The following is an 18,403-nucleotide window of genomic DNA, read 5'->3' as shown; positions in this document are numbered from 1 at the left end:
ACTGTTTAGCTAGAACTATAAGAAAAGCCTTAGTCAATGAAGTAGAAATTCCGATTTTGAACATTACTAATTATGCATCGCTTCCTGAGCCACCTAGAAAGAACAAGGCATATTTGGATCAAACGGCTTGGGCCCAGAGTGGCCTGATGAACCAGCAAACAGTTCAGCGCCATAACCCTACAGCCAAGCTGCCTCAACGAAACCACAATCCTACTGGAACCACAACCGCTAACGTTACATTGGCCTCCTTACCTTTCACAACATCAGCCACGTTGCAAGTGGGATCAATACTTCCTATGTGTTTGGGATGCGCAGGATTGGTGTCACCGCCAAACAGTAGTGCTAAACAAACACAAGGGAAAAGGGAGAGGATTAAAAACACAGCAGGCTAGGATGGTCAGGCAGAGAAATATGGGGCTTGTAAGTTTTGAAAAGATTTTCTTATTGTGAAAACCGTTTTAGCATCCACAGTGACTCAGAGCAACAGAATCCACTCAACTGCTGGGTGATCAGCTATCAGACAACTGAGGAGGAAGGATGTGCTGTGAAATCTGCCAGGTGCAGTTAGCAGGTCCTAAAGCAGTGACATGGGCCGGGTACCCAACCCGCTCTCCCCAACACAACGTGACTTGGATGAAAAAAACTTCCTTTCATCCTCAGCCAAGTTTACCCACCTTCTCAGCACTACCCTAGACATTTATTCCAACATTCACTAAATATTTAGAAAATGCAGTCTGCACCATTAGACCAGGCTTGCACAGGGTCTTCACCATGAGCACCTCAAATGCCTCCACTGTGGAGCTTATTTTTCACCGTACTACACACGAACGCTATTTGTGCAAGCGTTTTTAAAAGTACATTTAACTACTTTCATAATATACAAGGTTTGCAAAATTTTACTCCTGAAAAAAACCAAAAGGACCCCCAAAGAAAAAAGTAATCTGAATTCAAATGTTTATATGTGTAGCTATTTTTAAATCAAACAAAAATTGGGAATAACTTAGGCTCCACAAAAGGAGAATGTTTAAACAAAATAGGTAGAGATTTTAATTATGAAAAAGGACAAGTATGGGCATTAGGCCAATACATAAAGTGCCAACTAATTAAGTGGAAGAAAACCAAGAGGTGTGCAAACGTAGTCAACGATCGAAAAACATGTACGTATATATGTAGACACACATATGTAGGTCAGAAAGAAACTGTAGTTATCTAAGTAGTTTAAATAGTATTTGGGTTCTCTTTTTTCCCCTATAAATTTCCTGTAAACTGTCAAACATTTACATTTTAAACAGACACACGTTTAGAACAAACCCACATTTAACAGCTGCATAACATTTGGTTATCCAAATAAAAACACATTAGTAAAATAAAGATGCTCTGTCCATTTTCTGACTCAACAGAGAGGGTGAATTAGACGCTAGACACCTGGATGCTTTTTCATAAGAATTATGAAATCTGACAAAGAAACACGCTGAAAATCAGTTTAAAAGTTTTTGTGAAGAGAATTTTAGTTGTTGTTTTTTTTTCTTATCTGCTTATCAGCCTAGAGAGGAGACTAAAACTCTCAATACAAGATTAGGGTTTGACAAACCCGCTTAATCTGATTTCACTGATCACTGTGAAATAAAAGATCCATGCTCATATTGCCAACTTGTCAGTTCAATATTGTTAGTATCAATGTTTTTAAAACCAAAAAGGAAAACATGTGACATCCTGAATGAAGACTAGAACAGACCCTAGAGACACTGAAAGTATTCAGAGATGAACACCAGGCTGCCATTAAAGCCGGTCCCTCACCCCCACCAGGAATGTAACAGGAGAGGCTTAAAAGGCAGGCAGTGGTCCTGTCTCAAATATGAGCACCCAAAAAGCCTTTCAAGGATTTCTTTTAACAGAGGGTTCTAATGATTAGCTTTTTCACAGATAGGACTCACTTAGGAGAAACTGAACTAGAAATGAAATTTCTAGACAAAAATGCAGATCAGTAAATTAAAAATGAAGCAACAGGAAAACATTTCGGAGAAATCACTCTGGTTATCTTTTCAAAACTGGACCAAGAAAAGCCAACTTACTGTGCTGGTTAATAAGCATGCGGAAAGAGATGCGGTTGGTATAAAACCGGTCCAGAAAATACTGGATGTTACTGCTAATGAACGGATCAAACCCAAACTTCTCCTTGTACTCGATCACTCCTTGGGCCATTGTAGGAACCACATCATTGTGTCTATTTCTGACTTTAATTAGAACTTGTAGAAAGCTGTGTGGGAAGGAAAGAAAAAAACGGTCAAAATGGTCAAAATCTCATGGGCTAATGTATAAACTTCCCAGGTCTATCTCAGTACTATTTACCTGTTGGTATTTATTTTATAAGGCAGAGACATCATTATCATCATAGGCTACAAGGAAGTACTCACGAGAAACTAAAGTATTACTCAGTTTTTGCTTGAAACTTTCTACAGAAAGTCTTCCTTCAGAGATACAAAAAGTAGAAGGTGGGCTTCCCTGGTGGCGCAGTGGTTGAGAGTCCGCCTGCCGATGCAGGGGACGCGGGTTCGTGCCCCGGTCTGGGAAGATCCCACATGCCGCGAAGCGGCTGGGCCCGTGAGCCATGGCCGCTAAGCCTGCGTGTCCGGAGCCTGTGCTCCGCAACGGGAGAGGCCACAACAGTGAGAGGCCCGCGTACCGCAAAAAAAACATGTAGAAGGTTCTAGTAAAGAAAAAAAAATGCTCAAATGCCTTTTTAGGAATCCACTGACTTTCCAGATAAGTGATTACTAATAAAACAGATTCTATAACTGTTTGCTGAATACATAATTGCAGAATATATTAATATTTCTTCTGACAACATGAAGACAATCCCAAAAATCTCCAAGGATTTATTATGGAGTCTTAAAGAAATAGCTTCCATGAAGAAATAATGTCAAACTTTTTAAGAATAAAATTTTGAAACGAATTTCTCTCAGCAGTAAAATATGGTGATGAAATGTAGATAGAACAATGGTGATTAAGACAAACCTATTCAAGAATTCCAGTATATTACTGTAAAAGTGCAGAGGGAAAAATATATTGAGAATGGTAACTAAGAACAGAAAGACAAGTCAATGGAACCAAATAAAAAGCCTGGAACCAGGATCAAGGGTGAATGAGTATGTGTGTGTAAAAATTCAGCATATCGATAAAGTGACAATGTAAATCAGTAGGGAAACAAATTAGTTGGGACAGCTGGCTAACAATTTAAGTCACACCTCAATTTTAAACTTTAAGCCCCAAAATGGGTTAAAAGACTTAAATGTAAAAGGGTAAAATTGTAGAAAAGGAAAAAGAAAATCAGCTGAATAAGTATATAACCTTGGAGTAAAGGGAGGCTGTTCTAATACCGAAGGCAGAAACCACGATGAAACAAATAATAGGGCTATGCAGGATTTCAGCAATTTTATAGGGACACACATTATAAAGTCAAGAAAAAGTGAAAGCTGGGAAAAATATATTCACAAGAGTTACTATTCTTAGTGAAGGAAAAGATGACCACCCTAACAGAAAACTAGGCAAGGGGCCTGGTATCAATAGAAAATGTACCAGAGGAAACGCAAACACCAACAACTTCACCTTCAAAATAATAAAAGAAAAGCAAATTAAAACAATGCAACGCTATTCTCCGCTTACAGACTGGCAAAGAATAACCACTGTCAGCCAGAGTGTGGGAGCATAACTGATGCATTTCTAGGGGCAATCGAGCAGCCTATATCAAAAGCCCAAAGAAAGTCATTCCACTCCCAGGAATTGATTCTAGGAAAATAACTGGACAAGGCCAACAGCTGTATTTAAGAGCTGTTCTTTAGAGCACTGCTTATAGTAGCAAGAAAACCACGAACTATTCTAAAACCCAATGACAGGAGGTCAAATCACATGAGTTATCTGCAGATGGACCACTATGAAACTACTACTAATGGTGTAGATCTATAATGCTGACACTGTTATTTTTGTAAAACACACACACACACATTCTACACATATAGAAATATATATGCCTAGTTAAAAGTGTAAATGGAAGGAAAATGTTAACAGTGGTTAGCCCCCAGTAATGGAAATTTGGAGTAACCTTATTTACCCAAATAGTCTTATTTTTCTCAATGATGAAATACTTCTGTAACAAATACATATGTGCAAAGACAGCAAAGATGAATAAATCAACTCAGAAATTATAAGGTCATAATATTCTCAAGAAATTTTCTAATGGACCATTTATCCTTTACATAATGCTCTTCCCACCATATTCATAAATTAAATATTACTAAACTGAAACAATTCATTACAGTAGAAAAGTGCCTCAACTTATCTGAGGGGAGGAGACTTGCTTCAATGGTTCAATTCTCAGACTACTTCCCCAATCTTCTGGGGCTCTTTTAAACTTTATCATTACGACAAACATCCTTGTCCTCTAAGCTACTTTCACTTTACTTAAGTGGTTTCCCTGCCCATGACTGCTATATAACCTCTCACCGATAAGAAAAGGCTGCTACGATGGGCAGAACTCTCCACTCCTTCCTTCACTGCAAACTCGGGCTTCTATAATCCCAAGTCTCTTAACTAGCTTCACGGCAACCTGGACAAGTTACTAAACGTCACTGAGCGAGAGCTATTATCATTACAATCTCGTACACATTGGATCCAGCACTTGGCAGTTTCCAAAGCAGGCTCGCGTCCATAAATCGCATCTGACTGATAACCTGTTCCAGAAACTGAGACAGGACTCCAGGAAACACACAGCAGAAATTTAATATCATAAACTTCCACAAATCTATATCCCAAAATTTGAAGCTATAGAGGTCAGTCCTAATTTGGAGGATATCAGCCAAACTGTCACTAGCTAATGACTTTTGAGAAACCAAACTTCTGAGTTCGATTTATTTAACTTTGATAACTTAAATGACAGCAAGGGCTTACAACAAGAAAAACATTACAGCTGGGGGCTCTAATCCAATGCCTCCCTTTCCACATTTCATAGACCCATTAGCAAAACACCTAGCAAAGTATAAAACAGGTCAGGACTTTTTTCCCTTTGTATTTTAATCTGTAACTACATTTCAGCTAGCTACTCATGACTCAGACCAGCAGTTCTGGCAGTATGGTGCACTGCAAAGAGCGACGTACCAAGGAAGAGGAAACATGATTTACAGATCCAGCTCTGCTCCTAACTAATGTTACAATCTTGGGGAAGTCAGCTCACATCTTGGACCTCAGTTTTCTTATCTGTGAATTGAGAGAGCTGGGTTAAATGCCTCCAGCTATGGTCTCTTATGGAACACGGTGCTTCTTAGTTCTTTTTACGGAACAGCTACATGTAAGGCATTTGGTGTCACAATGCTGTGGGTCAGGTTTCTACTTAGAAAGGAATTCCTCAGCACAACAGGCCTGCCATATGCATTCACTGATGGGTACATGAAAGAGGAGGAAAGTAATGTGAAGGGGACACAATTTCTCTTGGGGGTGAAAAAACCACACTCAGAGCTAGGGTCAGCGTTTCCCGGTTAAATGAAAAGGGAAAAACCAGAAATATTTTCCATCAGCATGAGAATTTAGCAGCCTTCGTGCCTAACAGCAGCAACAGAATTCAGAATAGCTGTTATGTTAATAGCATACTCTTTTACGCTGCTCCAAAATAAAAGCATTATTGATTCTCTGAGCTCAAATGTAATATCGCATTGAAAATTTAAAAACAAATTGTAAAGGACTAAGTACATAAACTCATGTATACACAGGGGCCAGTGCATTCTTAAAACTACCACTAGGTGGAACATTTACTGTAATATTTACAGTGAGTGTCCAGCACCAGTTCACCAGAAGACAAGGATTAAGAATTAGATCATGAAGCGTAATTGGAAGGGTCATTATTCCCTTGGTACTATGTTAAATTCTTAACTCAAAATTTTAAAAAACTGCAACGTTGAGCTGTTACCCATTAAGAAACCTAATGCTTTCGTCCAAGTTGTACTTCTTGGTTCTTAATGACATGAGTTCCATTTACCAAAACATTTTTTAACCTAGATATTTTGACTTTCAGGTAAGTTTGGTACCATACTTACTTATCCAAGACGTGTGGATCCTCAGGGCTCTTATTTTCATATTCTAGAAGTTCAAGAAAACTCTGCATATACCTGAAAAAAAGAGATACTGTGTTAGTTGCCTACCCTACATCCATCCTCCTTTCCCTTTTCCTTAGGAGTACGTTAAATTTCCACCCAGGTATCCATCCAATCCCCTCCACCCGCCATGTAGCCCAAGTGCTTCCGGGGAAGCTGATACCATGCAAAGCTCCTGGGTGGCCCTGTTTTTCTCTGGGTAATCCTATTTCTCTTGTCACTAATTCCTAATTAGTCCGATAGTTCTGGCCTAAGCCTGTCACTGAGTCGCATTTCCCTGAACACAGGGATTGGCTCAGGAATGGACATCACTGCCTCGATTCAGGCCAGTAAAATAAGAGAGCAGACTTGCTGGCGGTCTTTGGGAGAGAAATTAACTTGCTCTGCTTTTGGACAATGTGGTCCATGGATGTAAAGCCTGGAACTGCTGCAGCTATTCTGTCACCAGGAGAAAATCCAGCCAGAAAATGAAGCCGACCCCATGGAAAGTAGGGCCTTGATAATCTCGTGAATCTCTGAATCAAACCAACACCAAAACCTCATCCTATGGCTGGATCTTACAGTTACAATTTATTGCTTAAGCCAGGTTTAGTTGGATTTTCTGCTACTCCCTAACACACATGTCCTAACTGATACATCACGTCTACAGTTTGATTACCAAAAAAAGTACACAGAAAATTTAAGAAGCATGTGTGTGACCCTGAAGTGCATGCTAAGAACTTAGAACTAGGGGAGTTTCCTGGCGGTCCAGCGGTGCTTTCACTGCCATGGGCCTGGGTTCAATCCCTGGCTGGGGAACTAAGATCTTGCAAGCTGCATGGCACAGCAGGAAAAGGAGGAAAAAAAGAACCTAGAGCTAGAAATAAAGAAGGTTCCTTCTCAGAGTTAACCTAGTTTCATCAACATGTAATGAAGGAGAAAGAATTCCTCTTAGGCCCTCAGAAACAGCTTCTGGATTAAGAATACTGACATATCTCATTCAGGGCCAGTATAAGAAATAATATGTCCAACAAAGATCTGGAGGACAGAGGAAAAATGGGACTTAGAGAGGCACATTACAGCAGCAGCTACAGCCAGACTGGACCTGCCGGATCTGGTGCGGATTCAAAGATTCCAATTACTTAGAGGTATATGAGCTCTGCTTTGGGTCTTAACATGTCCTGAAAAAATTATCCCTTATTCTAATTATTTCTAATAATTAATGACTACTAATCCTACTATCCCACTGTGGATAGAGGATGAGGGCACGCCAGTAACTAAAAATGACTGTTAAGCTTATAAATAAACAGGAAGGACGTTTTATTAATCAGCCTCACCTGAACTTTGTGACAACACATGATACTGAAGTATGTTCGTTGCTGGGTATTTTTTTTTTAAAAGTTTCTGGGCATATAAGGCTATGAACTAGACATTGTTAAAATCACTAGGTTAAACCACCCTGAGAGGCCACAGTCAGCCATCCACAGTGATGCCCTCTGCCCTGCCACATATCAGCAGAATTTCAGGCAGGCATCCCATCCTTCCAGAAGGGGACAGTTCATTTAAACGGCAAAGTCATAAATGGAAAGGAGTCAAAGATTATGCTGAGCTTCCTGGCCTGAAAGTCAAGAAAGCAAGGAGAACACTGACTGAGGTGGGCTTCACGGCCTGTTATACTTAAGATTTGCTTTCAAGAGGAAAAGGAAATGGCAAGTAAACACAATGCATGATCCTGAACTGGATTCATAAATCAGGGGTGAGGGTAGGGATTGCTTAAAAAGAAAAGCACTATTAGGACTAGTGATGAAAGGACAGTAGGGTCCACATATTAGATAATATTACTGTATCAATGTTAAATTTCCCAAATTGGATAATCAAACTGTAGTTTTCTAAGAGTTGTTCTAAGGAGATACACACTCAAGTATTTAGGGGTAAAGGGGCATGATGTATACCATTAACCCAAATGGTTCAGAAAAAAATAATGTATTCTATGTGTGTACCATACATATATAAATATATTGAGAGAGGGAGAGAGAATATGAATGAGAATGATAGAACAAATGTAGCTAAATGTTAACAATTAGTGAATCTGGGTGCAAGGATATGGGAATTCTTGCTACTAGTCTTGCAAACCCTTCTGTTAAATACGCAATTATTTCAAAATTGAATGTTTAAAAAAGAAAGGGAAGAAGTAACATGCACAAGTTTGCAATGGCTATGGGAGAGAAATAGTAAGGAGACCAAAAAAAAAAAAAAAAAAAAGAGCTGACTCAGTAATGTGAGTCAGCAATTCACTCTGAAGCCCCTGAAGTGACTTTTACATAAGTGATAGTAAATGTTTGACTGTCACTGCCACCATGACCGGGGACTTGAAAGCCAGCTAGCCTATCTAGAATTCCCAGCACAGTAGCTAGCTCCCAGGAGTGCTTATATACTTTCTGCTGGAGATCTAATCATGGTCTTGGAGCAATAAAGAAGTCTCATGCAAACAAGTACTCGCTGTTCCTGAAACAAGCTATGAGTTTACAGTAGAATCCAAGTGACCTTAAGATGGGAGCCATGGTCGCCACCTCTTTTGAGCTTTCTGGGGTCCCGGGGCCCCTGCGCCTGCCTCGGTGAGGGGCTGCTGCTTGTCTGGGACAAGGACGGACCACCCAATAGAGTGTTTCTCAGATGATTCATTCTCAACCCTAAGAATTTATTATAATCAGTATTACTGAGGAATGACTGTTGAATGGCCATCTTTCAGTAGCCCGGCCTCCGTTAATACTCTAGATGCCAACTAATTCATGGTTCCGCTCTCCCCATATCTGTCTACATCATTCCCATCCCCTGAACTGCTCTCCCTGTCCCTGTCAGTTCCACCCCCCACCCCCCCCCCGCACCAAGGGGCAGCGCAGACCACAGTCGGCACCTCCCTCCCCCAGGCCCCCATGGCACCTCCTCAGTGCTGGCTTGAGAGCACTTTGTGCATCTGGCCTCCTGAACCCCTCCAGCTTTCTCCACGGGGACTTCTTTGCTTGTAGAATACAGAGGAGACAAGCGAGCGCTTCTCAAATCTATGCAAATCCCTTTCTAAAAATACACCACCTGCTCTTCCCTCCCACCACTCACCCATCCCACTCTGCCTACTGAGTGGGCAGTTCAGTCACAAATTCAACTTCTTCAATTAGACAGCACATGCTTTAAGCATCAGAGCTACACCTGACTGATGCTAACATACTCTGTGAAGATACTTCAGACTTTTCATGGGGGAGATGAGGTACAGCAGCTAGCTCGTATTTTTCACATGGGAGGTTCCCCTTTAAATGACTTAATTTGTCCTAAAATAAGTACTGTCTTCTAAAAACTTCTTTAAAAGGAAAACAGAAAAAACACGGCAGAGACTGGATCAAAGCAGCAACATCCCCCTATCCAAAGAATTGCAGATCTGCTCACATGGGACACTGCATTGCTATTCTTCTATATTTTTCTGTACTTTCCCATTTTCTTCAATGAAAAATCACATTTATAACCAGAAAAAAAATTTGAAAAGTCAAGAAAGTGTCTAGTACAGTTGAAAAGTATTTTCCTTAGGACAATTATACACTGTCAGTTAAAATAAAAAAAAAAACCCAACTTTTAATTACCTGGGAAACCCGGCCATCCTGAATGACTCGTTCCCACAGAAGCAGTACGTGTACTTTTAGGGAGAATGGTCCCAATGCCAAATGTTCAGAGCATTCTGGGTAGACCCATCTGAAGCCACACTATTTACTTACCAACTCTGAACCAATCCCACCGAAGGGCGGTTAAGCAAGTTATCCGGCAGAAGATTAACTTCTCTCATTGTGTTAGCCAGGCGCACAGGAAGCTCCTTTCGTAGGAACATATATGAAGTTTTCTCACATGCATTATCTCTCCCTATTAAGAGATGAAAAATGTTCCATGATTTTATAATCTAACGGAATAATAAAATGTTCTCATGGTAGCCCAGTGACTGGTCGGGAAGATAAAATTAAGTAATATTGCAGTCTCTAGTTAAATATTTATCCTCTGAAACAGCAAGTTTAAGAAAATAATTTAATTAGAATAGAAAAAGAACCCTTATTCCAAGAGGCAACCTTGAAAGCAGTGTTTTTCCCTCAGCACAAATACATCCTTAGTGTTACCAGTGGCGGTATAAAAGTAACCTGGGACAGAATCTGAATTTGTTTTCAAATGAACGCTGTGGGAAAACTGCCAAGTACAAAGGTAGGAGAACATGTAAACCCACTCCTGTTCACGGGGGTTTCCAGAAGGCAAGAGACCCATTCATTCCACAACTATTCACCTACTGCGGGCCGACTGCTTCCTAAGATTTTCTTCAAATGTGTTTCTTCAGGGACCAGGAAGCAGCCACAGACCCCAGCTCTGACCGAGACACAGGACTCGGGAAGGTGCCCGAGAAGCCAGCTCACAGGTGGCCTCAGAAATGGAGGGATGGACTGCAGCATGTCCAAGAGGACAGAGATACAGTGTTGACTAGGAAGACAGAGCTCAGAGAGGGAGTCTTCTGTTGACTGCCTTGCGCTGGCTGTGCACACAATGTACGCAACGAGGGGCACAGTGAGAGAAAAGGTACCAGGCCACCTGAAAGAGGAACCCGAGCCCTTTCCCCGGCTGCCACGTGACCAGAGCAGTAACACGACTGGTCTTGCCCCCAAACTCCAACCTTGCTGTAAACCCAGTGATAGTTGGGGGATAGAGGATGTGATAGAAAAGACATGAGCTTTGGGGACAGAAATGTGCTTCAGCCTCGACTTCTCCATTTACCCTTGGTAAGCTTCTTAACTTCTGAGGCTCAGCGGCCTTCAGCTGTAAGATGGGGATGAAACGTCAGTTTTTGTAAACACTACATGTGACAACATGTATGGAGCCTGACACAGATCAAGTGTTCGGCGAACATTAGTTCTTCTTCTGTCCTCTGTGATACTGATGGGTCTGTCCCAACTCTCTCACATTCGGACAGGCCTGCCTGATGCCCCATATTCCCTGGAGGCCGCTGGGAAATAGGCAACCTCGGGGCCAAGCCCAGAGAGAGAGAAGCAGGGCTCATCGAGCGATCTTCTCCTCCAAACTCTCCTCTTTCTTCCAAATGTGATGAAGACAGCAAGAGAGATTCAGAAGTAAATCCATTCTAACACTTCCAGCCAAATTCTTTCCTGTCCTCACGGAATAAGACTGGAAATAAAAGAACCCACTGTTTTTTTTTTGTTTGTTTTTTGTTTTTGGCCAAACCGTGCGGCATGTGGGATCATAGTTCCCTGACCAGGGATTGAACACGCGCCCCCCTGCACTGGAAGCGCGGAGTTTTAACCACTGGGCCACCAGTGAAGTCCCATAGAACCCACTTTTGAGAGTCATCTGCAGAACCTCTTCCCTCCACTGCCCCCTGCCCCCCTTTCTCCATTTCCAAAAAAAGTCAGAATAAAAGATTAAATTCTTAACCCATCCCTCACTTACCTCATTCTAAGTGAGTAGTATATTGAAGGCCTCCAGTAAATCTTTAATCAATAATTCTGCCTTTGCCCTTCCTCCTAAGGGAAATACTCCAAAAAGCAAGAGGAGTGTAATACCTCAGCAATGACCTTCCAACACTTACTCCATACACATTCATTTGGCCTTAGATGATTAACACTTAAGGTGATTCAGGCTGCTTTGGATTATATATATATATAATTCCTAAAATGTTCTGTATATAATTTTTATGGATGAATCATTTTAAGTGCACTAAAAATGCTGGTATTTCAAAACTCAGAATGAACCTCATTATAAAATGAAGGACCTATTATCTAAGTTAAAATGTGCATGTACGTTTGCACATACCAGGAGAAATACCTTGTACCCTGGTTAAATAGAAAGGACATTTAAAAAAAAAAAAAAAAAGCACAAAAAAAATGATGGCGGAGAAGGAAGTTAGGGAATGTGGAAGAAGCGAGAACCCTGTAGTGTTGAATTGGAACTGGAAATAGCAGTGTGACCTTAGGATTCTGAAAAATTATCTGAGTTTTTAGGGGTACTGAAAGTTGACATGCTTAAACTTCCACATCCAGAGCACACGAGGAGCAGCACATCAACAGCATGGTGGGGGGCGTGGGGCTGGGGGTGGGAGTAGGGTGAAGAGGGAGGGTCAGGGAAGTGACAGCCGTCTGGCAGGTGCCAGGTGGTGAGAGGCAGTCAGGTGCACGTCTCTTCTGGAAATCCACAGGGCTAGACGGCTTTCAGAATTGAAAGGTTTTCAGTTTTAAAAAGAGTACGTGCCTCCATTGCGTGAAACAGTCTACTCTACAGACACAGTACAGCTACAGCGCAATCTGTGAACGTCGACACTGAGCAGGGGAAGACCACGGCCCCCAGATCACTGCAGGCTAGGTTTTGCCATGGACTTAGTTTGGGCAGCAGGTATAAAAAAAGAACTTCAATTTTTTGAGCTTTTTGGACTTCAGAATTCAGATTAAAAGACCGCAGTCCGGCAGGACAGTAATGCCGAGATCAGATGCCAGAGTTAGACTTGGCTTTGAATCCTGTCCTGAGCATCCACTGGCTTCGTGAACACCGGCAAGTGTCATTACACGTCGAAGCCTCGGTGTAACCATCTATAAAATAAGAACAGGACCGATTTCGCAGAGGTTGCAGCAAGGGTTAAAAAGCGCTCAACATTTAACACGAACAGGTTCTTAAAACTGAGAAGAGGGGGCTCATTAAATCGCAATCACTAATGATGCCGGCTTGTATAAAGCAGCGCAGCCCAAGGCCATGGGGTGCCAGATCAAACAGTCTGAGGCTAAGCCCTGAGAGCGTGACTGCATTCTGGTTCAGCGCGGTCGCCTGTGCTCATCTGATGATTCTACATAATTAAAAAAGGATTAAAGTATGTTCCGTGTCCCTACCATCCAATTTTATTTATTTTAAAATAAAAGGCCTTGGTGTTTCCATTGGTCAACTCTGCACTAACTGGAAGACTCAACTAACTACTAGGCGTGGCCTGAAATAACCAACATTTCAAGGCAGCATTTTATTCTAGGCTTCTTGGATTATCAGCCTTTCATAAACTAGTGTTGAAAGAAACTTTGTCTCTATACCCCCCCACCTCCACCCCCGCCCCCACCCCCGTGGCACTGATTAGACTGCCTCACCTGTGGGAGTGTCTCAACGATTTACTAGAAGAATAGAGAATACTTTCAGAAGTTTGTATTTTTAAGAGAAAGAGTACCTGCAAAATCTCAGGTTTTGCCTCCTACATTCTAATTTAGCTTTACAGACGAATTCTTTGTACTCAGATACCTTAATTATACATCAGCTTAAACAGGGGGATAAGTCTTTTTTAGTTAATTAGTAAGCCTAAAAATAAATATGAAATGCCTGATTTGTTTTAACCTTCCTGTGGTTTTCCTCATATAAGTTGAAAGTATTTTATCTTATGTATTAATGTTAAATATTCAGTTTAAATCAAAGGGTTCAAACAATCTTGTTTTTAGTTAACTTACCAAAAAGAAACTTTTGGTTTTAACTGAATGTCCTCTCAAAAGGGTTCTGTTTTTCTAAGGCTTCTGGCATATTGAGTATTTTCCAGTTATTCTTCCCAGTCATTTGACTTCATTTTTTCCCCGCTTACTTGGCTTCTCTGCATTCCTTAATTTTGATTTTCTATTTTTATTCTGCATTTCTCCATATACTTCATCTTATTCAAATTTACCGATTAAAATTTTCCCTAGTATCAGTTCAGAAAAAGACGAAGAAGCAGTGTGTGAGAGGCATGGAAAATTCTGATTTCGTGAACGCAAATAAGTCACTGGCTTAGATACATTTGTGTATTTCTTCAGTTTTTCTTCCTCTTTTGATGACCCTTTAATTCTCTTCTGTTTTGTTTGTTTTTCATACTTCGCCCTTTCATTGAGAAGTCAGAGACAATTACTACATTTGCAAAAGGTACGACTGGCTTTGTCTAGAAAGGTTCTAAATGGCTTTCCAGTTCACCAAGACACAGGATAAACAGACACAGAAACACAAATGACTTTTTTTATAATTGGGGTATAGTTGTTTTACAATGTTTGGTTAGTTTCAATAGATTCACAGCGAAGTGAATCGGCCATATGTATACATATATCCCCTCTTTTTTGGATTTCCTTCCCATTTCGGTCACCACAGAGCAGTAAGTATACACAAATGAGTTTTGTTTTGTTTTTTTTCCATACATGACTTCTGATTTAATACGGGGAGCCCTCTCAGGGATGGTCTCTGATAAGAAAGGAGCATTTGAGCAGCCTTCTGAGAGCAAGAGTTCCGACATTATTCTTTATACCTGGTTTCCACAGTGGCATATATTTCTGGTGAATCTCTAAATCCTCTTTTCGACTAATTTACAGGAAGCAGAAAAAATAATTATTTCTTCGGTTAATGAAATGACCTGATAATGTATCTTATAATTAAAGCAGAGAGCTGAGCACATAACTCCCAAAAATGTAGTCTCCTGTCTGGATTACTTGAAGGCTATCTTTATCCACATCTTTCAGCTTTAAGGCTTGGTGAGGGATGTTTTAGGAGTGTAAGCAAGGGAATCAGGGAGTGGAAAAGGAGGGCAAAAAACGGAAAAATTACCAGCAAGGCACTAAAACCCAACAGAATGATCAGCTCATTCTGATAATGCTGCTTTTTCTAATTACTGTCAATTAAATGTTTGAGTTTACAATGTATTTTTACCATTAGCCATGTTAATATGGGTAAAATATAACTGAGGAAATAATATTTCAGGGGCAGCTCTTTGATTTTTCTTCAGTTGTATTTATAAGATTTCAATCTCCTGACAACACTGAATTTTAGCATAAGTAATTTATTCTCAAACTTACCAGGGCTATAAACAATAATTAATTGAATAGTCCTGCAGAAGACACAACCGTAAGTGTGAATGGAGAGCTACCAAATGATTGTGAATATCCTTCAAAAGAATCCCCCCTCTTTCTTTAGCTTCATTTATACTTTGAAAATGTTTGTTTTACTCCATGTCCAGAAATAGTGTTTCACTGCCTGGGAAGTTTAACAGTTTTCCTGTGTTTGGGAAAACTTATTCCTGAATTTAAAGAGATCAAAATAGGTAGTGGGTTTGGGGTCTACCAAACTTGAGGCTGCATCCACTCTAGGCCGGCCCATTTGGGTTATTATTACTAACAGCAAGTCAGAAACTTCAGAGCCAAAGAGCCAAAGATCAGGTATTTCACACACACCTCATTCCCTATCAAACTCAATGCCCCAACAACATGCAGCTATTACACTATTTCTTTCAGCCCAATGTCTGTTTATTATGTTCATAGATGCTGTGGGTCAGGAATTGAGATAAGACACAGGAGGGAAGGCTGGTCTGGGACCTCAGCTGGGAAAACTTAAACGCTGGAAGAGTGACTGGACCGTGGGGGCTGGAACTACCTGAAGGCTTCCAGCTCACATATCTGACCCTTGGGCCGATTGCTTACTGACTGAGATCGTCCACTGAAGCATCGCCAGGTGGCCTCACCATGGGCTTCCTCACAGCATGGCGGCCTTGGGCTGGTTGGATTCCTGTATGGCTTCAGTAACAAGGCAGAGGCTGCATGGCCTTTTATGACCCAGCCGCAGAAGTCACACAGCTAGTCCCCTTCTGCCATACTCAACTGTTCTAAGCAACCACAGCCTGCCCAGACTCCGGGGGAGGGGATCAGACCCCCTGCGTTGGTGGAGGGCTGGCAAGGGCACATCATAGAAAAGCCATCTTTGGAAAACACCATCTGCCCCAAGATGTTCAGAAGGACGTGTACAAGATGATTTATTTCTCAAATTATACTTTAAAGCACTCTTCTACTACCTGAATTTGTTTTCTTTGGAGTCACTTTGGGGCCATTTATTTATGTTAGTTTCTCTTGCTGTAGGCTTCCCTCAGACGGCAGGCGATCCTTGCTTGTTCAGTGAGGCAGCCTAAGGACTAAGTGAGCACCCAAAACACCTGATTACATAGGGCTTTTGGGTGGGGTCCTAACACCACACCAGCTTCCCTTATTCTCCTTAAACAGTTCTTTCAGAGTCTTTAGAGAAGAACCTCCTCCTTGCCCTTCACTTGGCCTAGGGGTAAGTGCCTGCCTATTAATGTTCTGATGATCAGGATGGAGGGTAACCCTTCTGTTTGCAGACTTCTGGTTCATTCTCCAGTTTTCACCCAGCCATTCCTACCTCTCACTCCTGCCCTCTATCCCTGGTGCTGCATTACTGAGGTAGAAGCCCCTCCTGGGGCCACAGTGCCTCCTGAGTATGTTCTAGACCCCAGCTATCCAATACAGGAGCCATGAGCCATTAGAGGAAATGTGAATATTCAATTATATTATAAATCAATGATAAATTCGCTGTGATAACTGTACCGTGGCTATTAGGAAAGTACTCTCATGCTTAGGATATATATGTAAGTATGTAGAGGTAGTCATTACATCTGCAACTTACTCTCAAGATGGTTCAGCAAAAAAGGTGTATACAGAGAGGGAGGCAAGGAGATACGGACAGGGATGGATGCAAGGGGGAAGAAGCAAATATAGCAAAGTAACTGGTGAATCTAGGTGCTAAACATGGGTGTTTTCTGTTCTTATCACTTTTCCTGAGGTCTGAAATTTTTCCAAATAAAAGGTTTGGGAGAGACACTGTAAACAACCTAAGTATCCAACAATAAGGGAATAGTCAAATAAATTACAATACTGCATATTTACATAGGGATTTCCTATGTAAACTTTAAAAAGTTTTTAAAGTTTAAAACTTTAAAAAGCTTTTAAAACTCAACAACAAAAAAAGCAAACAACCCTATCCAAAAAGGAGCAGAAGACTGAAATAGGTATTTCTCCAAAGACATACAGATGGCCAATAGGCACGTGAAAAGATGCTCAACATCGCTAATTATTAGAGAAATGCAAATCAAAACTACAATGAGGTATCACCTCACACCAGTAAGAATGGCCATCATTAAAAAGTCTGCAAATGACGAATGGTGGAGAGGAGGTGGAGAAAAGGGAACCCACGTACACTGTTGATGGGAATGTAAGTTGGTGCAGCCACTATGGAAAACAGTATGGAGGTTCCTCTGAAAGCTAAAAATAGAATTACCATATGATCCAGCAATCCCACTCCTTGGCATATATCTGGACGAAACTATACTTCAAAAAGATACATGCACCCCTATGTTCATAGCAGCACTATTCACAACAGTCAAGACGTGGAATCAACCTAAATGCCCATCGACAGATGAATGGGTAAAGGAGATGTGGTACATATATACAATGGAATACTACTCAGCCATAAAAAGAACGAAATAATGCCATGTGCAGCAACATGGACGGACCTAGAGATTATCATACTGAATGAAGTCAGACAGACAAATACCATACGGTATCGCTTATATGTGGGATCTAAAATATGACAAATGGGGACTTCCCTGGTGGCACAGTGGTTAAGAATCCGCCTGCCAATGCAGGGGACACGGGTTCGAGCCCTGGTCCGGGAAGATCCCACATGCCGCGGAGCAACGAAGCCCCTGCGTCACAACTACTGAGCCTGTGCTCTAGAGCCCGTGAGCCACAGCTATTGAGCCCGCATGTCACAACTACTGAAGCCCACGTGTCTAGAGTCCATGCTCCACAACAAGAGAAGCCACCACAATGAGAAGCCCACGCACCACTACAAAGAGTAGCCCCTGCTCGCAGCAACTAGAGAAAGCCCACGCACAGCAACAACGACCCAACGCAGCCAAAAATAAATGAATAATTTTTATAAATATGACAAATGAACCTATCTACGAAATGGAAACAGACTCAAGGACATAGAGAACAGACTGGTGGTTACCAAGGGGGAGGGGGGCGGAGGAGGGCTGGAGTGGGGGGTTGAGGTGAGCAGATGTGAGCTTTTATACATGGAATGCATAAACAACAAGGGCCTACTGTACAGCACAGAGAACTATATTCAATATCCTATGATAGGGACTTCCCCTGGTGGCCCAGTGGTAAAGCATCTGCCTTCCAATGCAGGGGACACGGGTTCAATCCCTGGTCAGGGACCTAAGATCCCATATGCCGCGGGGAAACTAAGCCCGTGCGCCGCAACCACTGAGCTTGCGCACCTCAACAGAGAGCCTGCGTGCCGCAAACTACAGAGCCCACGTGCTCTGGAGCCTGCGTGCCACAACTAGAGAGAGAAAACCCGCATGCCACACCTAGAGAGAAGTCCACGTACCTAAAGCAGCCAAAAAAATAATAAAAGAA

At 41.6% G+C, this 18,403-nt stretch overlaps 1 protein-coding gene across 1 annotated transcript in view; it reads right to left on the bottom strand.

The window, feature by feature from the left end:
- PDK3 (pyruvate dehydrogenase kinase 3) overlaps positions 1 to 18,403 on the bottom strand; it is a 67,302-nt gene that overhangs the window by 34,632 nt on the left and 14,267 nt on the right. Inside the window, exons 2-5 of the mRNA XM_082681297.1 lie at positions 9,881 to 10,022; positions 6,084 to 6,155; positions 2,073 to 2,257; positions 253 to 342 (exon numbers count right to left, since the gene is read on the bottom strand). Of these exons, the coding sequence (XP_082537423.1) occupies positions 253 to 342; positions 2,073 to 2,257; positions 6,084 to 6,155; positions 9,881 to 10,022 (489 nt within the window). The remainder of the gene's footprint in view (positions 1 to 252; positions 343 to 2,072; positions 2,258 to 6,083; positions 6,156 to 9,880; positions 10,023 to 18,403) is intronic.

The sequence above is a fragment of the Grampus griseus genome, assembly GCF_964374135.1.
Source record: "Grampus griseus genome assembly, chromosome: X".
Classification (NCBI taxonomy): Eukaryota; Metazoa; Chordata; class Mammalia; order Artiodactyla; family Delphinidae; genus Grampus; species Grampus griseus.
This window is presented reverse-complemented; position numbering and strand designations above follow the sequence as displayed.